The 22,735-nt window shown below is 40.5% G+C and overlaps 1 protein-coding gene across 3 annotated transcripts in view; it reads right to left on the minus strand.

Moving 5' to 3' along the window:
- The window catches only part of FAM189A2 (family with sequence similarity 189 member A2), a 68,107-nt gene that overhangs the window by 9,999 nt on the left and 35,373 nt on the right, over nt 1-22,735 (minus strand). For all 3 annotated transcript variants that reach the window (XR_747927.2, XM_010362955.2, XM_030920410.1), the window contains exons 3-6: nt 11,009-11,119; nt 6,723-6,851; nt 5,130-5,237; nt 4,883-5,016 (exon numbers count right to left, since the gene is read on the minus strand). Coding sequence is in view for 2 of the 3 variants with exons in the window: in XM_010362955.2 (XP_010361257.2) it covers nt 4,883-5,016; nt 5,130-5,237; nt 6,723-6,851; nt 11,009-11,119 (482 nt within the window). In the remaining variant the exon portion in view is untranslated. The remainder of the gene's footprint in view (nt 1-4,882; nt 5,017-5,129; nt 5,238-6,722; nt 6,852-11,008; nt 11,120-22,735) is intronic.

The following is a 22,735-nucleotide window of genomic DNA, read 5'->3' on the forward strand; positions in this document are numbered from 1 at the left end:
CACTGCCTTTTGAGGAGTGATGTTCTCTGAATTTATAGTTGTTTCATTTTATTCTTTGTGGCCATGTACAAAATGTGATTGGTGGAAGAAAAAATTTGAAAAGGATGTCATCTTCTTTCTTCCTAACAATAAAACTTCTGGAATTCTGGGACTGAGAAGACGAGACTGCAACCTGAATGAAAAGATGAGAATGCACTCCCTCATTTCCCTCTATATTTGTCTGTTCATAAGCGAGGCTGTCATCCCTTGCTTGACCTGAAAGGGAAGGCAGAAGGTGATGTGCTAACGCCTGACAAGGAGATGTTTGCAGGTTCAGCACGCAACACGTCAAGCCTCCAGTTGAACGCGAGGCACTAGCACAAAGGGTCCCTTCGTTGGGGAGGGGTCCTGGCAAAGTTATCAAGAAAGAGAGATTCTCCCCTTAGAGCAGGACTTGCCAACAGGCTTCATTCCAACTCCCATACTCCACCGAAACTGTTTAAGAACTATAAATGCTGAGTGACTCTGGGAAGCCAGACCCTTCTTGGATCTAAGAGTGAAGATTCTTTCCTGGCAAATGACCAGTGCAATTTGTTTTCATCAATGAGACCTATGGACTTCTATCCTCTCTAGAGGGCCAGCCTTCCATCTTTAATGAGCATAGCCCCCATAAGCCATCTTCCTAGCACTTACAAACACTTGACTTTTTCTCTCCAACAAATGACACCTGTATTTCTTTGCTCCTGTGTCCCCTGCCTGGAATGTTTCTATCCCAGCTTTGTTACCTGTTTCTTAGCTCTGATGGTCCCTGTTTGGCAGTCCCAACGCAATGGGTACCTAGGTGTCCAGAGAGAGAAGAGGGCTTGCTGAGGGGCAAGAGGTCAGAGGAATAGGCCCTGTTTTAGATCCTAAACTATTGTAGAATTTCTTCCAGAAGAATAGCTTGGGAAAGAGGGGGCATACTTTATCCAAGTTGACCACAAAATAAACAGCTTCTATGGTAGTTTTGATAATGCCCATAAAAGCCTCACTTTGAAGGAAGATGCTGCTAGAGTTGACATAGAAGAAAAGTTCCTTTCCAATTAAGCAATTTCTTGTTTTACCTCATTTGTGTTAATGAGGGTCTGTGGAGGGAAATGGGTCTGCTCCATACTGGCAGGTTTTTTGTGTGTGTGTTTTTGTTTTTTGACTACTGTTTCTTTCCCCAGATCCCCATGGCTCTCAGTCCTGGCAAGCTGAATAGAATCACCTTGGGAGGTTCTAAAACTCTGGATGGCCCAGGCCTCACTTCTAGAAATTCTGCTCTCATCGCCTATGGTGGGGCCCAGGAATCTGCCCATTGTCAGTGCTCCTAGGGGATTCTAATGCACCACCAAGATTGAGCACCATTGCAAAAGCAAATGGATAATCGTGATTGAAATTAAAGCCCTGTTCTACTGGGAAAGTTGATCAAATTTTTATTAAGAATGAGGGTCTTCAGAAGATAGTTGCCTAATAAGGTCAGGCTAAGGTTAAGTGCTAAGTGTTTCTTAAGAGCAGGACACATATTGAGAGCATTTTAAAACCCAGAACTAACACTGGGAAAGCCCAGGCTAAGATGCTCTTTTCAGAAAGCTTCTTAAGTCCATTATCTCATAACAATACTCCCCGCAGCCACATGACAACAAAGGTGAATGAGGAAACTGAGGCTCAGAAATGGTGAGAGACTCATCCTGGGTCACCCTCTGCAGAGACTCTAGAGCCTGGGCTCTTTCGAATTCATCACCAAGTCCCCAGGAAGCCTTCACTGGTGCAGGCTCAGGAGCACTGAAGACAGAAATGCAAAGCATGTTCTGCTTTCAGGCTACAAATAGGCCCTGAAGACTTACTCAGGGGGAATGCAGCAGCGAATACACCGTTGACCAGAGAATCCTCCTCCTCCTGTACTGGAAAACTGTGCCCTGTGACTGGGTACAGGGTTGCTGCTCGCAGAGTGGGAGAGAGGGAAGGGCCCTCCCGCCCCCTCTCTATGGCTGAGCACAGACTCAACCCCAGCACTGCCGGACTCCACTTGAGTTTGGGTTTGGAAATTCTTAGGAAAGGAAATGAGTGGGGTTTTGTGGGGGCTCTGCTTTAAGAAACGCCCATGTCAACCATGTCAATGCCCAAGACCCCCTCAGCCTTCAGTTTTCTTTAATAGGGTACATCCCCAGAGTAAAAACCAGGTCCATGTTCAAGAAATAGGTTGGAGACTCCTTGATTCCTGGCTCAAGCCAACTTCAGAGAACAGAGACACCCTGGAGTAGTGGAGGTGGAGTGCACGGCCCCCTCCTGTATTACGAATCAATTCACAAAGTAGCAAATCCATCTTTGGACAGAAACCTCAACTGCAATCAGGCTTCCGTTTATGACAGTAACTCGAGAAGCCTTTTCTCAAGGAGATGCCAACACACGAAGTGGTTGTATTTATAGAAGTTAAATAAACCTCTTCTGAGAGGTCATAATACCTTACAGGAAATGGGGAGCTTCTGTTGTGTGAAAACTCTGGATAAAACTGATCGTAGAAATAGTAACAAAGACATTCGTGAATATTCTTGCCTGCCTGCTTATGAGAAAGAAAATTACCAACTGAGGTTAAACCATTAGTGTCTATAAAGTTGATTTATACTGTGAATCTAGCAAAGTTGGTCACATTTTAAAATATTTTTGAGAGGACATATATTTAAATGTGAATAAATTCAGCCCTTTTGAAAAGGAACGTGGACTGCACTCTGATATTGGTAAAATTTCCAAAAATTAAGGTGTTTGCACACTGGCAATATGATTATAGGGCTCTGGGCACGTTTTAGACTGGGCAATGTCTTCTTTCTCACAAGACTGTTTAGATTTAACTCCCTCCTTCTGCCTTCTTTCTAGAAAGTTCTGAATAATAAAGCCCTTGATGAGAAGCTTGTCTGTTTTCTTCCAACCTAGATTTGGCCAGAGCCTGTCTCAAGACTCGGAGAGACAAATCCGAGGATGTACCTAGATCTTAAAGAATGGAAATATCTGCAGTGATGAGCACTATTACAGTGAAGCAGAGAAGAGAAAGGAAAGCGAGGAGACAGGAAGGTCAGGAGTGCTCAGAGCACACTGCTGGATGGCTCAGCTCCTAAACCCACATGAGTCACTTTCCCCTTCTGCCACTGCAGAAACTAAATCTGTCTGTTGCCTCCTCCTAGGTCAACAGAGTGCTCATCTGCAATCTCAGCGTCAAAGAATTCTACTTATTGAAGAGGGTGTTTCTCATCCCCACCAAGAACTATCAGTCATTTTTACTATCCTCCAATGTACCCTCTACAGACAGCCTGAGATGGTGCTAAGATTTTCACAAATGTGTCCTCAGGTACAGAAAGAACATGTGTTTTGCTGCTGTATCTCTTCATCCTCTGTCATTCTTGGCTCATTTCCTGAAAGATTAGGGAAGTCATCCCAGCCCCTGAGGCTTTGAAATTCCAGTAGAAGCCACTCCCTGAGCACTAGAGAGGCCAAGCTGTCCCACAGGCCTAGCCCAAGCCACCTGTCACCCAGCTGACACCCCCTCCAGCTTTGCAGTCATCTCTGCCGCTGCCTGGGCAAGTGAGCTGGGGAGGGTATAGAGGTAAGGTTCAGGTATAACTCTAAGGGACGAGTCGGCAGCTAAGTCACTGAAAAGAACACTAACAGTGTCTGGGTGGCAGCCCCACTGGTGACCGATCTCAAAGTCACCTACAGTCACCCTGGACATTAGAAAATACTTCTCTGAAAACCTCAAGCTCAGCACCAAGTTGGTTTGATAAGTCTCTACATGTACTACAGGGATTTAAAAAATAGAAATTTCTGGCCCTCTGAATACGAAGCCAAAGACACTAGTATTTCTGTGGAATTGAGAGATTCTCCTTCAGAAAGTTCAACAGAGGTTTGCTTATCCTTTAAACTCAGCTTAACGTCACTTCTTCCGGGAAGCCATCTCTGACTACCTCGCCACTCTGGGTGAGGTGGGCCTTCTCCGTGCACCTAAGTCCCTCTTTTGAATACTACGGTGATCCTTCCAACACATTTTAATGACCTAGACTGTGAGCTCCTTAATGGTAGGGGAGGAAGCAGGTCTAGCTCATTTTGAATTCCAGTAACCCAGCGCAGAGGATTCTGTTTGTCGAATGAATAAATGAAGTCATTCTTTAAAAGAAGGTTTGTTTCTAGAAGTTGCTAACAATCAGACAAATGTAGGTGGCATTTCAATGTACCAGTAAAAATCCTTGATATTTAAGAAGGTCAAAATTTTGAGTTTGAAATTTGAAAAGGAAAATAAGTACAGTATCTATTTTTTCTAGACCAGGGAGAGACAATTAATAATTAATCTCTTTTTAATGGCTAGGAAGAATTTCATGATTGTTGAGACCTGCTGATGGTATTACAATGAAACATCAATTTGGCCTAACTGGGAGTGTTTCCAAGGCAACAGCGACTCTAAATCATGTCAAATTACAGCTGTTATCTCCCTGGGTGTCAGTTTCCCTTAGAAAGCTAATTGAAATGGAAAATGTCTACCTTTAGGTCAAAGTTTAACTTTTCTTTGGATTCATCTGTTTTATCAGACAAAAAGAGACAGACAAAGTAAGACAGAAAACAGAGAGAGTGACAGAACAGAAACCCCTGAAAAACAGCACAATTGTTTTTCAGTTTTCTAAAGAAGGCTGGCAGAGGTGGACTCTCTAAAAGCCATACCTCAGGGTTCACTAGCTGATTTTGTCACTCAATGGGCTAATGTCCCTTAAGTCAGGAACAATTTTTCTTTTTCTTTTTCAAAGCAAAGTGAGATCTCATGCTGTGAGTTCTAGAGACACTTCAGTCTTCAGAACCTACAGCTACCCACTCAGACTGCAGGGGAACTCAGGAAGGATACCTGCGGTTCATCCGGGGTGTGCACGAGTAAAATGTGGCAAAATAGGAAGGGGGAGGCACAGGCGGCACAAAATCATCAGGGTCCGGGATGCGTCCATGATCCTCTACTTCTTCAGCAGAAATCTGGGATTCATCCTAATTAAACAGCAGCTCAGTTAGTCAACAGTCTTCATTACAAAGGCACGGGGAGAGAGGCAGTGGAGGACACGAAGCGGTCCATGGGCTGGCTCAGCGGAAACATGACTTACGATGCAGGATCTCCTGGTTGCGAATATCTGGAGGTAGCGGAGGGCGGCGGCCACCAAGCAGACGGTGGTGGTCAGGGCATTCAAGGCACACAGGGCAAAGAGGACTTTCTGGGGCAAGGAAACAATGGCACCACTAAGTCCTTCAACACACATCATCAGAATATAATGCAGAAAATCTTAAAAATAATAATAACGCTGCCTCCATAAGACAGTTCTCAGGAGAGGCTGCATGTAAAGGATTTAGGTGGTGTCTGGCTCGTGGAAAGCGCCCACATAAATGCTGGCTATTATTATGACCCTCATGCAATAATGCTCACTTCTTAATTCCAAAAACTTATCTTAGAAGCTCCCTGTCACAGAACGACCTGGTATGACAGTATTTCTTTTTGCAAGCATCGGAATACTGTCGGGAAACATTCCTTCCAGGAGAGCAGTGAGTTTCTCTTCTGAGGCTGATTTCCCCAGGGATAGCAATTCCCAGCCTCCTCCCTCCCACAGCCTCCCACCAGCACAGCGCACTGCTTAATTTGTGGCCACTGATTCTATTTCAGGAGCAATTGGCTGTGCGGCCCCATGCACACGACGAGGACGCTGCAGGAGCCAGCCCAGCCAGAGTGGAAATAGGACTTCTCTCCACTAAACACACATCTCAAAATAGCAAAAGCCATTCCAAACACTTCTGTTGGTACAGTCCTGGCTCCTTTAGTGGGGCTTTCCCCAAGCTAAGTCCTGGCTCAGAAAGTTTGGGGGTGACTCAGCTACCAAAAATGCAGAAGCCATGGAAAGCAGGCCATTTCTACATCCCACACAACCCAGAGCTGGTAGCTTGGAACAGTTCTCTCTTTGCTTGGAGACTCTTCCTCCCCACCAAAATGAAACCCAAAACAAATATCTAAAGAAAACCAGTGGAAGTGGACTCCCTAAAAGCCATGCCTCAGGGTTCACCAGCCAATTTTGTCACTCACTGAGCTAATGTTCCTTAAGTCAGGGCACAATTTTTATGCAACTCCCTGATGAAGGCTAATTTTGTACTTCTTTTCAACTGGGATCATCCGTTTGTTTAATCTCTTTTGCTTATTATAGTTGTTGCTTATTAAACAAGAGCTAAGGTGCTTCAATTTCCCCATATTTTCTGGCCAATCTCTCTCCTTAGTCTACGTGTTGCAGACTGGTAGTACTCAGTGGTGCATATGACCCACGTAAGCAAACAAATGAGCATCAGAACAATGACACGTGAGTGTGCAACTTAAAGGTTTTGCTAACAGCTACACCATATATATGTGTGTATGCACACATACGTACGTATGCATATGTGTGTGTGTATACATATACATATATATAGTCAGGCTCCTTTCCATTTTTTACTATCTTACAGTTCTTCAACACAAAGAAGGCTGTCCATACATAATTTAACACACACAATGATCTGTGGTTCTTTCTGCATTCAATTCTGTCTCTGGGGTCACTCACATGTGCTTTCAGCAGCTTAACTGTTTGAGGCAGGTAACAGAACAGGAATATTTCAAGTAATTTTGCCTTCTTTGGGGGCTCTGTGGTGTATTTACCATGGGAGTGGGAATCTGTTTAAGGTACCTTAAGTAGAAGGTGAACAGCACTACAGGGCTGAACTGGAAAGAGTTTCAAGGCATTTTCTTTGTCTGTGCACTTGGCTGGTTGAAATTCTTCACAACAGAAGCAAATCTTGCCTTCACCTAAGTCCACCTTAATGGAGGAAAGGTAGAAAAATACTTTAATTATTAAGAAAAGCACCCTGGCTCCACCATGGAGCACCAATCCTGTAGAATGAGATTATGGCAGGGTTCTGTGTCAGGCAATGCCTCTCTCAGTCAGGATGGGCCAGGGTATGGCATGGTAACAACCAAAACCTACATTTCAGTGGCTTTCCCAAAACAAAGGGAAGTTTAATATTCCTCCTTTCTCCTTTAAAGTCTCCAGCTGAGAACTTCCTGTTTTCACACTAATCCCGTTTAGTACTAACAAATAAGCAGCTAAATGAGACGAAGTATCAGCCTCCATTCTGCTCATGTACACGAGTCCCACTCTTCCCCAAAAGGAACCAAACTCACTTTCTTTTTCCAACACGATGCACTCTGATTTTCATTTTTTGCACTTGGTGCAAGCCTCAAGATCTTAACCTGAAAGCTCTCTCTCTCTCTCAGACAATACTAGGCATCATCTTACAAAGCACTCCCTTCCCAAACAAGTCCATTCTTGATACAAAGCGTTTAGTTAAGTGGGAAACCAGGCCTATGTGGGCTGCACCCATGTAAGTGCTTTATCCATATAACATACATGTCCAGCTCTTCAGAAACTTCAGCTACCTAGAACCTCTGCCGTGAGCCAGTCTGGATGGCAAAATTTTCCAGATGGGTAAAATTTAATCCCTTTAAACAAACCTATTTGAAAGTTTACTCATACAAATGATCACGAATACCAACTAATTTTCCCACTGGATACAAAGAAGCCCTCAGACTCTGTACAAAACAATTCCAGGCAACTGTGCATTGTGCGTTCCTGCTCCCCTAGTCCTGATCCTTGCAGAATCTAATACCTTCACCTCCATTCTTAATCCCATCTCTGCCCAATATTTCTAAAAACTTATTCTCACTTCTCATCAGTCACTTTACCCTACCCACAAACAAATCTAAGTCTCCCTGATCCTAAATAATGAACATCCACCCTGCATTCTTGATGCTATTGCCTGAAGAGGTCAGATCCTTGTCTTCCCCCGGTCGCCTTTCAACAGTAGCATTCTTAACCCTACCAGCACATTCGAATTTTCTGGAGAGCTTTTTAAAAAACGATGATGCCATCTTTAGCACTCAGGGAACTACAAATTAAAGTGACAGCAAGCTCTCCCTTTGGCCTCATCAGACTGGCAAAACTTTAAAGAGAGAGAAACTCTTTTTGCTCGTGGAAATGTGGAGAGCCACTGGTAGAAACTCACCAGTCACTGCGGAGTTTAAGCCCTTTAATGAAGGAACTGACTATCCATTTTAAATTAAAAATACGTCCCCAACCACTTTGGAAAATTCTTTAGCACCACATGATCCAGCAACTCTATGCCTAGGTATTCACTCAAGAGAAATGAAAAGTGCCTCCCCAAAACAACCATGCTCACAGCAGCTTTGTTCATAACACCCCCAAACTGGAAACAATCTAAATGTCCATCAACAGGAGAACAAAAAAAAAAACAAAAAACAAATTCTGGTGTTTTTATAAAATGAAATAGTGTCCTGAAGAAAAGGAACAAACAACAGATACAATATAAAAATATGGATGAAGTTCACGAACATTACTGAGCAAAATAAGTCAGACACAAAAATGTTCAAACCATGTGACTCCATTTATATGAAGTTCAAGGACAGGCAAAACTAACCTATGGTGAAAGAAATAGGAACAGCGGTTGCCTATGAAAGAGTAGAGACTGCCTGAAAAGAGAAGCTAAAGAACTTTTTAAGGTGATAGAAATACTGTCTGGGGTACAACAAACAATATTTTGTTTGGAGTATAGTGATTGTTTGGAGTATAACGTGAGTATATACATTTGTCAAAATAAATGTATACATTGGTCAAAACTTATAATGAACTGCACACTTAAGATTTGTGTTTTTCACTATAACTTTTACCCCAATTTAAAAACAATGGATAGAACAATAAAATGGTTGAATTTGTAATAATAAATGAGACAGGCAGGAGACAAGATACTGCTGAGAACAATTCCTTGTCCTGGGAACCTACTCCGCTTAGAACTAAAATCTTCCTGAGGATATACAGAATGATATTAATGGCAGCACTGTGTCTATTGGTCAAAACCCAAGCCACAGCAGGCAATAACAAAATAAGGAACTAACTTGGTAGAAGAAATTAAGGGTGTTAGTCTGTATTTAATCTTCTCTAAGTGATAAAAACAGGATGCAGGGAAGTACATACAATATGCCCATTTTAAAAACATCATGAACAACCCCACCCCATATATATTTATGTAATATTACATGACCATGAAAACATGAAGAAATATAATTCCCCAGCCTGTTACTAAGGATTTGGGGCGACAGATACGGGCAGAGTGGGAAAGAGGAAAGAACAACCCCTTGCCCGAAAAGGTTTCATTTGTCAATAATTTCCCCAAAGGAAAACAACACTTATGACATGATCCTGTTGACTATGTGCATTTTTGTGCATAAAGAGATGCTTAACACATGGCCAAATTGTTATCCAGGGATAGTGGGAATTCAAATGATATTTAAGTTCTGCCTTATACTTTCAAGGCTTGCCCAAACTTTTGTAATTATATCATCAGAAATAATCACAGAGTTGGTTTTGTGATAGAAAAAAAAATTTACTAAAAATAGACTTAGTGCAAACCATATTCTGATATACAGAATATAGAAAGAACTTCTACAACTCAATAACAAAAAAACAAATGACTCAATTTTAAAATGGGCAAAAGACTTGTATAGACGTTCTTCCTTTAATGAAGACATACAAATAGCCAGCAGGCATATGAAGAGACTATCAACATCACTAATCATAAGGAAAATGCAAATCGAAACCAAATGAGGTATCACCTTATACTCATTAGAATGGCCACTTTAAAAAAAAAAAAAAAGCAGAAAATAACAACTGTCACTGAAGATGTGCGGAAATTGGAACCCGTGTGCACTGTTGGTGGAAATATTAAATGGTGCAGTTGCTATGAAAACCGATACAAAGCTTCCTCAAAAAATTTCAAATAGAATTACCAAATGATCACTTCTGGTTACATATCCCAAAGAATTAAAACCAGGATCTCAGAGACATATTTGCATGCCCATGTTTATTGCAATGTTATTCACAATAACCAAGAGTAGGGGCCAACCTAAATATCCATCACAGATTAATGGATAAACAAAAGGTATCATGTACATACAACAAAATATTACACAGTCTTAAAAAGGAAGGGAATTCTAACACATGCTGCAACATGATGAACCTTGAGGAGATGATGCTAAGTGAAATAATCCAGTCACAAAAAGACAAACAGTGTATTATCCTACTTGTTTGAAGTACCTAGGGTACTCAAATTCATAGAAAGGGAATGTGAAATGGTGGTTACCAGGGGCTGGAGGATGGGCAGCTGTTGTTGTTTAATATGCATAGACTTTCAGTTTTGCAAAATGAAAAGAGTTCTAGAGATTGGTTGTATAACAATGTGAATATACTTACCTCTACTGAACTGTAGGCTTAAAAATGGTTAAGATGGTAAATTTCATGCTATATGTATTTTACAATAATTTTTTTTTTCTTTTAAGTTCAGAGATGGTACAAGTCCACAACCTCTTACTCACAATGCTGAAATCCAAAAAGCCCTGAAAACCAGAAGTCATGATAACAGCCTGCTGTCCCAGACTCCACTGGCATGCTACATAATAAATAGTATATGCAAAATATTTAATCTTCTAAAATTGGAAAAACTCTAAATGCTGACACACACCTGGCCTCCAAAGGTTCCAGATAAAAGACTGTTGACCTATATTCTGGCAATATCAAAATATCCATTTTTTTTCTCTTTAGATGAGGACAGTCAGAGACTGATCGCTTGTGGACACCTAATCTATCTATTCACTAACTAACGATGCATTATATCACTATGGTTCCGGGGTTTTGCTGGCTGGTCCCTGCTTTGGAAAAAGTAATCGACAACTTGGGTGAAATAATCAGCAGGCAGCTCTTTGTTTTGTTTTCCCACTTCCTTTTACCCATTTCAGGTTTCACTTCAGGACAGTTGCCTGGTGCTGAATGTTGCAAGTCTCGCCAGGAACACCTGACAAGCCAGGGTCTGCCTAGATGCCCGGTGACGTTTTAGGACTGCTTACCAGATCACACCTGGGGACGCTGGACACAAACTGGGCCCCTTGGCAGCCTAGGATAAATCCAGCTAGATTTAAGAGGACACAAACCACAGACAGCAGCACAAAGAGGTTTACCTGAAATGGCAAGAGAATGGACAGTTACTAAAAGATAACAGCTAAATTCAGACAAAGTTTTATCTAATTTTAAAAACTCATATTCTCTTCCAAGATGAAATTTTTTAAAAAAGATCAGAGCCGTGTTTTTAATGTGACAAACTTTTTTTCACATTTTAGAGTTATTAAAATTGTGCTGAGGGATGCCATTGACTCTTAAGTCTTCTCAATAACCTCAAGTCCTTATTTTTTCCTCTTTGAAAATAATTCTTACTCCTTTATCTTTCATCCACACATTACACTAAGCCCTAGCTATTTCCTCCTTGAGCCATTCTTATTTTTTTTTTCTTTTAGTTTTGTTGGATCAGCAGCAAATAAACAAATGGAGAACTCCGGAATATAAGTGAAACCCAGGTACATCAAGGAGCTCAGAGCCTTTACTATCCAGAAGTCACAGTATGCAAATGGACATAAAGATGGGTCCTTTCTTCAGTTCTGAACACTTTAGGTACTAAAGAATATGTACACAAAGATTTTCCTTGTGCTTTTCTCTGAAGTTAATTATTACAAATATTACGCCAAATAATTAAAAAATTGATAGTAGTCAACTGAGAAGCCAGTATTTACTTAGTACAAGTTAGAGATGATGCAGGCTTTTCAACTTGAGAGCCATGATTATTAAGAAAATCAAATCTTGGCCGGGCGCGGTGGCTCAAGCCTGTAATCCCAGCACTTTGGGAGGCCGAGACGGGTGGATCACGAGGTCAGGAGATCGAGACCATCCTGGCTAATACGGTGAAACCCCGTCTCTACTAAAAAATACAAAAAACTAGCCGGGCGAGGTGGCGGGCGCCTGTAGTCCCAGCTACTTGGGAGGCTGAGGCAGGAGAATGGCGTAAACCCGGGGGGCGGAGCTTGCAGTGAGCTGAGATCGGCCACTGCACTCAAGCCTGGGCAACAGAGCAAGACTCTGTCTCAAAAATAAATAAATAAATAAATAAATAAAAAGAAAATAAAAAAAAAGAAAATCAAATCTTATTGCAAATACAAAAGATTAGAGGAAATAATTATAAGTGTTAGAATCAAGCGTCAATTCAGGTAGCTGATACGTCAGAGTTGGCTGGTAAACGAGTTCACATATGAACACTAAGGGAGAAACGTTGTTCTTTAACTATTGTTATTCCAAGTCAAGCTTGAAAGCATTTCCCAAGACCCATTTTGAGTCAATGTTTAATATCACATGATGCCACTTTACCTAGGGGGAATTCCTTCTTCTCTCCAAGAGAAGTTTGGCTTCTTTCCTTTTATTGTTAATTTGGATACAGCCTGCCATCAGATTTTGGGGAAAATACTAATGGAAGCTGCTGTTGTTACTGTCTCCCAGGCTGGATTCCTCAGTGTCTACTGGACTTGACTTGAGCAGCATATAGAATATGTCCCCTCCTGCACTGTATCATTTATGATTATGCCACAGTTTCTTGGAAAAGGAGAATACATAATTGGCAAAGGACAGGGCTTGATCTTCCCACATGGGCTTCTATTACACACTAGCAGTTGCTACTCAGAGAGATCTAATATATCTGGAATCTTCATACCCAATAACACAGTCACTGTTACTATGGAAAAGTCTTGAGTTTTCCTGTGGAAGTTTTCTTTTAAGACAATGTACAATGCCTTGAAAAGAAAGTGTGGTTATAATGCTCATCAGCATGCCAATAAAAATTAACATCATCAGCTATAAAATGGGTGAGGGCCCATTACTCCTAACACCAAACCCAAAATCTCTTCACTAAAATCTTAAAGCCAGCCCACTGAAGGACACAGTTAGGAAAATCAATAGTAGGCAAGCTACAGACCAGTAGAAAGTATTTTCATGCATACATTCAACAAACAACTTGTGTCCAGAATATACAAGTAACTCCTCAAATCAATAATAAAGAGACAAGCAACCCAATTAAAAATTGGGGCAAAAGACTTAAATAGACATTTCATACAGACACATAAAAAATATAAGACTAGCCAAAAGGCACATGAAAAGGTGTTCAACATAATTAGTCGTCACAAGTGCAAAGTAAAAACCAAATGAGATACCATTTCACACCAACTAGAATGGTTAAAATGTAAAAGACTGACAAAACCAAGTGTTGGTGAGGATGAGGAACACTTGGACTCTCAGACACTGCTTGTGCAAGTATAAGATGGCACAACCACTTTAGAAAATTGTTTGTCATATGAAAAAAAAAGCTCATTATCACTGGTCATTAGAGAAATGCAAATCAAAACCACAATGAGATACCATCTCATGCCAGTTAGAATGGCGATCATTAAAAAGTCAAGAAACAATAAATGCTGGAGAGGATGTGGAGAAATAGGAACGCTTTTACACTGTTGGTGGGAGTGTAAATTAGTTTAACCATTGTGGAAGACAGTGTGGTGATTCCTCAAGGATCTAGAACCAGAAATTCCATTTGACCCAGCAATCCCATTACTGGGTATATACCCAAAGGATTATAAATCATTCTACTATAAAGACACATGCACACGTATGTTTATTGTAGCACTATTCACAATACCAAAGACTTGGAACCAACCCAAATGCCTATCAATGACAGACTGGATAAAGAAAATTTGGCACATACACATCATGGAATACTATGCAGCCATAAAAAAGGATGAGTTCATGTCCTTTGCAGGGACATGGACAAAGCTGGAAACCATCATTCTCAGCAAACTAACACAGGAATAGAAAACCAAACACCGCATGTTCTCACTCACAAGTGGGAGTTGAACAATGAGAACACATGGACACAGGGAGGGCAACTTCACACACCAGGGCCTGCCGAGGCTGCGGGGCCTAGGAAAGGGAGAGCATTCGGAGAAATACCTAATGTAGATGACGGTTGACGGGTGCAGCAAACCACCATGGCACGTGTATACCTATGTAACAAACCTGCATGTTCTGCATATGTATCCCAGAACTTAAAGTATAATAAAAGAAAAAAAAGAAAATTGTTTGTCAGTTTCTTAAAAATTAAATATAAATCTCCCATGCAGAAGAATTGCAAATAATTTATGAAGCCACTGCCAAATTCTACCAAACTTATAAAGAAGAACTAACACCAATTCTCCTCAAGCTATTCCAAAAAATTGAAGGAGAGGGAATTCTCCCTAACACATTTGTAAAGCTAGCATTATCCTAATACCAACACCAGACAAGGACACAACAAAAAAAAGAAAATATCCAGTGTCCCTGATGAACATAAACACAAAAATCCTCAATAAAATTCTAGCAAACTGAATCCAACAGCACATCAAAAAGATATACATCATGATCAAGTGGAATTTATCCCATTCATGCAAGGATAGTTCAACATACCCAAATCAATAAATGTGATACATCACATCATGAGAAAGAAGGACAGAAAGCACATGATCCTCAAATTTAACATCCCTTCAACAGACTAGGCATAGAAGAAACATACCTCAACATAATAAAGACCATAAATGAAAAACCCACAGCTAACACCACATTGAATGAGGAAAAGCTGAAAGCCTTTCCTCTAAGAACTGGAACAAGAAAAGGATGCCCACTTTTACTACTTCGATTCAACATAGTACTAGAAGTCCTACCCAGAGCAATCAGGAAAGAGAAAGAAATAAAAGGCATCCAAATTAGTGAAGAGGAAGTCAAATTGTTCCTCTTTGCAGATGACATAATCTTATAGCTAGAAAAATCTAAAGACTCCCCCCAAAGACTTAATCTTAAATCTGATAAATAAATTCAGTAAAGTTTCAGGATACAAAATCAACATTTAGAAAATCTGTAGCATTTATATACACCAATAACAAATGAGCTGAGAAAGAAATAAAGAAGGCAATCCCATTTACAATAGCTACAAATATATGTATACACACATATATATACACACATATATCCATGTAACAAAATAGCACATTTAACCCATATGTCCATATATTATGTATCAATGTTTTAAAACTGCATTGAGTGAAATTAGCCAGACACTGTATGATTTCACATACTTAAAGTTTAGGAATAAACAAAATAACCTATAGTGATAGAAATTAGAAGAGCGATTGCCTATTTGGGAGGAGGGCAGGGAGGGAGGAGATTGACTGGAAACACATGAAAGAATGTTCTGGGGTGATAAAAATGTTCCACCTCTTGTTTTGGGTGGTAGTTACATGCAGTATTCAAATTGTCAAAATTTAGCTAACTGAACACTTGCAATCTGGAACAGGACTGTATATAAATCATACTTACCTTATTTTTTAAAAGAAAATCCTAAATCCAGCAGTCAAGGCAGGATTGTGAGATCATACAATGAATGTGGCTACTTCTAAAATGTCTGATTGACAAACAAGCTGAGAGAAGGCTCCAGGGAGTCACTGCCTGGTAGGCTTCATTTCCCTCCTACACTGGAGGGGCTGCCAAGTACAAGTCAAAGTCAAATTGTTAGAATGCCACTCCTGCAAAGCCCAGAAGGAAGACCTGGGGTTTCACTTGTACACACAGACTCTGTACAAAATCGCCATGCACTGTTCTTCAACTTCATTCCTGCATATGACTTTACTATTATGTTATTAAAACTCTGGTCAAACTTAGCCAAATGGTCACCTGAATTACTCTAGCACAGACAACTGTGGCATAAATCAGACATAGCTCTTTCAGAAGCTGGATCATCTTCCAGGATACAAAATACTGGAGTCCTAAAGAACTCAGGGTTTACAGGGACCTTCAGAATGGACCCCTCTAGCTTTAAACTGGTTAAAATGTGATCACTTCCAAGACCCAAATTTACATCCCAAGCTTCATCAAATGGCAGCCGCCTTAAACTGGTGACAATAAAATATCAGCTGCCAAAGCACATTATAGTCACAAAGACGACTCAGCAACATCTGGGAAGGGGAGGAATTTCTTATATTTCTTATAAGAAATTACTCTTGCCTTAAAAAAAAAAAAAAATCATTGCAGGTGATCGGAGTTTCTCTTGAAACTCAAATCTGAATTTGACATCTGGAGACCTGGCTCAAATTCAGTCTTTCCCACTTGTCTGCTGTGATATCTTAGGCCAATTTTGTGAGATTTTTCTCATCCATTAAGTGGGTCTATCTTCCCACCTACCTCACAAGATTATTAGGAGAGTCACGTTAACTTATTTATATGGAAGTCCTTTATAAACTGCCAAAGACAATGCACACAGCTTTATTATTAATGGGAATTTCCTCTTTGCAGGACCAGCTTGTTATTACAAAGTGAATTTCACAAAACACATTTCATTAGGTTTGGTACCAGAATTTCATTCTTTTGCTTGTGACACCTGAATTTATGGCAGCTGGAAGGGACATTCAAATTGTAAGATAAATCTGCAGTTATATTATTTCCAAAACTTGTCCAAAAAAGAATGATGTCTGCAGCCTCCTTTAGGAACTCGCTCTACACTGGACCACTGACATCTGCAAGTGGGGCATCTCCCTGTTTGCCCTGCCACAGCCTCTGTCCACACTAACCCTCCCTTTACTCTACCCATGGGGAAGGCTAAGCTATGCAGACTGGCTCAGTGGGGCTCCTCTGCCCTCTGGTTTCCAGTGAAGCTCAACCAACAGGGACCCCTGATAGAAAGAAGACCACAGGGAGGGAAGAGAGTGAGGCTGGGGTAGTTATTCTCCTGGTTCCTTCTCTGCAGCCTCAGGCTGGCTGTGTCCCTCAAAAGAAAGCCACACAGGCTCTCAGGGGTCCTCTGTACATGACTCTGACTCCTAGATTCTTGCCACCACCCCCACTCTTCCCTGCAGGCTTAGAAAAGGTTAACAGTTTCATCACTCCCCATACCCTGCACATACCTTTGTGAGTTGTCCCTTTATTAACCACTTGTCAATTGTAATTGTATTGTGCCATCTGTTTCCTGTTGGGAGCTTGACTGATCCAACTTCTCTAAAAAATTTTTCCTTATATTAATATTTAACCTAATTTTCTTCCTGCTCATTAAGCCCCATTCCTATTGTTCTCATTTCAAATTAATCATCACTTGCCCAGTGAAGTGAACACTATGGATTACTGCTCCTGAATTCTACTAAAGCCAATGCATCATTGAGGTTTACTCTCGAGAAACAGAAAAACACGAAGTTGACAGAGAACTGTCTTTCTAGAACTTGTATTTAGACCATGAGAGACGGTGGGAGCCAAAAATTAGAGGGCTTGCCCCACATTGCCCTGTGGTCTTTAAGAGTAAGATGCAAAATCCAACCATTGCAAAATCCAAGATCCAAAGAGCTAGTGCTCTCACGGGGACTGGCGACATGGGCGTATCAGTCAGGGTTCTCTAGCTGTGCAGAACTAATAGGACAGATCAATATATAAAGGGGGGTTTATTAAGTAGTATTAAATCACACAATCACAAGGTCCCACAATAGGCTGTCTACAAGCTGAGGAGCAAGGAAGCCAGTCTGATCCCCAAAGCTGAACAACTTGGAGTTCAATGTTCAAGGGCAGGAAGCATCCAGCACAGGAGAAAGATGTGGGCTGGGAGGCTAGGCCAGTCTAGCCTTTTCACATTTTTCTGCCTGCTTTCTATTCACTGTCAGAGATTAGATGGTACCCACCCAGATTAAAGGTGGGTCTACCTTCCCCAGCCCACTGACTCAAATGTTAATCTCCTTTGGCAACACCCTCACAGACACACCCGGGATCAATACTTTGCATCCTTCAATCCAATCAAGTTGACACTCAGTATTAACCATCACAATGAGTTAAGTCTTCTATGCTTTTCTTATTTTTTGTTATTCATTTGAATCATGACTATTTTATGATACTTATACCAGGTGCCTTTATGCAAAATGAATTATGTTTTTCAATTCAGTATTTTGAATTCACCTCAGCTCTGATCTCTGGTAATTGTGCCCCCAGTTCATTCCAGGTCTCAATTAACTGACCCAATGAAAGAATGTTTGGGGAACCTGAGGCTATCAAGAAGCAACATCACCTTCAATTTGCCTATCCCTTCCTGCTAAGATTTCTTCATAATCCCTGTCACACTATATCATTAAATAATTATGCCTATCACAGCTTGGTATTGTTTGATACAAGATTTCATTCTTTAAATAGGCTGACCTTTCCCTACTGCCTAAGGACTTTTATTTTGCTCCTTGCTTCCCCCACTGCTCTAATCTCTAGATGCGACTTAAACTTACTGTGCAGGTTTAAATAAATAGTTCCAGTAACTGTGGGAAGGCAGAATAGTTTAAAAGTGAATAGGTTTTAAATGGTGAATTGAGCACAAGGATTTAGCTCTACTAGTTCCTGAAAACCCACCAAAATGACAGGAAAAGAAAATATTTTTAATGCAGAAATCCTTAAGGACAGAGAGAACATGAGAACAGCAACAAAATTTTAGAAGTTAGAAAGTTGGTGGACAAGAATGAATTGACTCAGTGGTCCTGAGAAAAGTGAATCCCACAAAAGCAATGAAGAAAGCCAAAACTCAACAGGATTTACTCTTCAGAATCCCCAGATGTTCAGAAATGGTGGCACCAGATACTCTTTGGAATGAAAGTGAGCCTCAAAATAGAACTGACAAGGGTCTATTTAAAAAACAATTAGAAAATGGTACAACCGCGCCGGGCGCGGTGGCTCAAGTCTGTAATCCCAGCACTTTGGGAGGCCGAGACGGGCGGATCACGAGGTCAGGAGATCGAGACCATCCTGGCTAACACGGTGAAACCCCGTCTCTACTAAAAAATACAAAAAATTAGCCGGGCGAGGTGGCAGGCGCCTGTAGTCCCAGCTGCTCGGGAGGCTGAGGCAGGAGAATGGCGTGAACCCGGGAGGCGGAGCTTGCAGTGAGCTGAGATCCGGCCACTGCACTCCAGCTTGGGCGACAGAGCGAGACTCCGTCTCCAAAAAAAAAAAAAAAAAAAAAAGAAAATGGTACAACCACAATGGAAAATGGTCAGCAGTTTCTAACAAAGTTAAATTTATACCATTCGATGACCTTTGCATATGTTCACAAAAAAAAACATAGACAAGAATGTTCATAGCACATGCTCCTAATGGCCCAAAACTGGAAAGAACCAAAATGCCAATAACGGAAGAATGAATGAACAAATTATACTACATTCATAAGTGGAATGAAACTCAACAATAAAAAGAAACAGACAACTGATGCATATAAAACATGGATGAATCTCAGCAACCTTATGTTGATTGAAAGAAGCCAGACACAAAAGGGCATGTGCTGTATGATGCCATATAAAAAAAAGTTCTAGAACACATAAAAATAACCTATGGTAGAAAAAAATCAGAGCAGTGGTTACTCCTGCAGGGAGAGAGAGGAATCGACTGAGAGGAGGCATAAGGAAACTTTATAGATTGCTGGAAAAGTTCTGTATCTTGATCTGGATAATGATTACACAGGTGTATACATGTATAAAATTCAGCAATTTATACATTTAAGATTTGTGTCTGGTACCATATATAAATTATCCCTTCTTTTAAAAAGTCACTTAGAACTCCTGATTCCTTTTTCTGACCACACCTTTGGACCCAGAAGAAAATTCTCAACCACAGCTTAAGGTTGAAAGATTTTTCCACTGGAGAGCCAAAATTCTATGGAGCCATGCCTTCAAAATTTTCAGAGAGAATTCCAATTTTGGAATTCTATACTTAGCTAAAAATGTTGATCAAGTTTGAATAGAATAAAAATATTTTCACTTTTTTTTTCAATTTACATATAAGATTTTTAAAATGTGTTTTTAACATACCCTTTTCTCAGAAATTTACTACAGGATGCTCCACCAAAATTTGTGGGGAGTTAGGAAAAAAAAGAAGCTATGGAATCTAGGAAATAGGGATCCAACTCAAGAGAGGTTAAGGGAATGCCCAGGATAATGGTGAAAGGATGACAAAGATGATAGTAACATATGCAGAGCCTACTGGACTGGCTAGTCCAGATAGAGCAAGTCAAAAGGCTCCAGGAAGGATGAAAGTGATAGAATATCCAACAGATGTGCTTGAATATATGGAAAAGCAACTTCAACAATAAGAGGATGGTTGACATTTGAATCAATAATACACAGAAAAATGAAGCAAATGAAGAAGGAGCACCTTTGTTAACTTGAAGAAAAATAAAATATTTTACTGGAGAGGAAAGGGGATAGTCAAAATAAAATAAGCACTGAAAATAGCTCTAACCAAAATCATGATAGAACTTTATTGAGAAAAGGACTATAAAAGTATGTACTGGGGCAGAGAGGTGAAATGTAAATTTCCTAATTGTCTACAATGCTTCAGTGACTGATTGCCTTTGGAAATTGGTTGAAGTGATTGTGTTTGGAAAATGGGAAAAAGAAGTGAGGATTTCTTCAGACTCACAGCATTATTTGACCCTTTAAACTATGTGCATACATAACCTTGATAAATGGAAAAACTAAATTTAAAGCATAAAATGGAATAAAAAACATGAACTCAGAACGAGATAAATGTGTGTTTAATTTCCAGCCCATTGGCTTACTGGACGAATAATCTTGAGCAAATTACTGAAACTCACTGGGTCTCACTTATTTACTTATAAAAAATGAGTAATACCTCAAATGGCTGTTGAAAGGAACAACCAAAAAAAATTAAAGCAAAATAAGAACATGTCTATAAAGCTGCCCACAGCAGTGCCCAACACGTATAATACGTTCAATACATCTCTCCTCAACAGATGCACTTGTCAATTCACAAACTTTTAATAGATAGGGAACTATGGCCATCTCTCTGTCTTCCTGCCCATCACTCCAGCTTAGCACTTCTCCCTTCGTGCAGCTGTCATCCCTATCTAGCCTGTAACTGTCCTCACTGTCCCACTCTCAGTCCTCACACCTGTCCCTGACCTTTGCCATTTGTGTTAGTCCATTTTCATGCTGCTAGAAAGAACTGCCCAAGACCAGGTAATTTATAAAAGAAAGAGGTTTGATTGACTCACAGTTCAGCGTGGCTGGAGAGACATACAATCACGGCAGAAGGGGAAGGGGAAGCAAGGCACCTTCTTCACAAGGTAGCAGGAAGGAGATGTGTCAAGTGAACGGGGAACAGCCCCTTATAAAACCATCAGATCTCATAAGAACAGGATGAGGGAAAATGCCACCAAGATTCAATTACCTCCACCTGGTCACTCCCTTGACATGTAGGAATTATGGGGATTACAATTCAAGATGAAATTTGGGTGGGGACAAAAAGCCTAACCCATATCACCATCTCACCTCAAGTTCTTAGTATGCTCATAGGTGGATGTTGGTATAAAGCAACTTCCCAGCTGGGTTTGGCCTCTATCACATCTGTCTGGCATCACATGCAGTATTCTAATCAAGAAAGGCTTTGGCTGGGCGCAGTGGCTCACATCTATAATCCCAGCACTTTGGGAGGCTGAGGCAGGTGGATCACTTGAGGTCAGGAGTTCGAGACCAGCCTGGCCAACATGGTGGTACACGCCTATAATCCCAGCTACTCAGGAGGCTGAGGCAGGAGAATCGCTTGAATCCGGGAGGCGGAGGTTGCACAGTGAGCCGAGATAGCGCCACCGCACTCCAACCTGGGTGACAGAATGAGACTCCGTCTCAAAAAAGAAAAAAAAAAAAAAGGCTTTATTAATGCTTTAAAAAAATTTTCCTTAACAATTAAATATGTTCATCAAATGTGATGCTTCTTTTAAAATTATCAGAAATAACACATATTTTTCTTAAATGTTAACAATGAATTTGTGCAGGTATGTGTGTTGTTTTCATTTAAACATGAGCAGTTCACCAAATTATTTCCTCATGAGAAGAAACTTCTAAGAAACCAGGAACTTTTACTTCAAAAGGTGCTAATCCCACCCTAGAATTCTTCACTTTCACACTCTGTTTTGTCTTTTAATTCCCCAAGAAAATATTACTGGTCCTCATTTCATCATTGTGCCCTTTTTTCCCCCTCACATGCAGCCTTTTGATACTCTCAAAAACAAATTTTTAAAAAATGCTTTTCTCCAGTGGGGGATAAAATCTGAAACAAGAATACAAAAACATAAGTGGTGGTAAATAATACTGAATGAACCAGTCAACCAATCAATGGACAAATGAAAGAAAATCTCTTCTTTCTGATAAGTGCTATCTACAGGTATCATACATTCTTAGTAATATTCTAGGACATATACAGACAGGCCTGAAAGGCAAACACCTGATTGACTATCACTGCTAGCATGAAAATGGCTACCACCATTGCTTCTGCTGGGAACTCATCACTTCCCCAAGAAAGAAGACAGGAAGGGTTGGGACTTCAATTCCATTATGTTGAAGGAAGAAGTGAGAATGGTGGGTGGGTGGAAGAACAAAATACCTGTTCCTTAGAATTCAAGTTCCATTTTCCCACTGAAACAAGAACAATTGTGTGGTCATGCTGTGAATCTGCCATTTAACATGTATGTCCTCAGAGCCATGGAGTCCAAGTACCAAAAAATCTGATTAGTCACTGGTTAATAAGACAAATGGCACAGGACCCACGACAGTTGATGTAACCACTTATTTAACTCTTAACATTTTACATTGTCATTTAATTTGGGGAAGTATTTCAATATAAAGATCTAGAATCATGAGCAAGTCATC

Source organism: Rhinopithecus roxellana, chromosome 16 (assembly GCF_007565055.1).
Source record: "Rhinopithecus roxellana isolate Shanxi Qingling chromosome 16, ASM756505v1, whole genome shotgun sequence".
Taxonomy (NCBI): Eukaryota; Metazoa; Chordata; class Mammalia; order Primates; family Cercopithecidae; genus Rhinopithecus; species Rhinopithecus roxellana.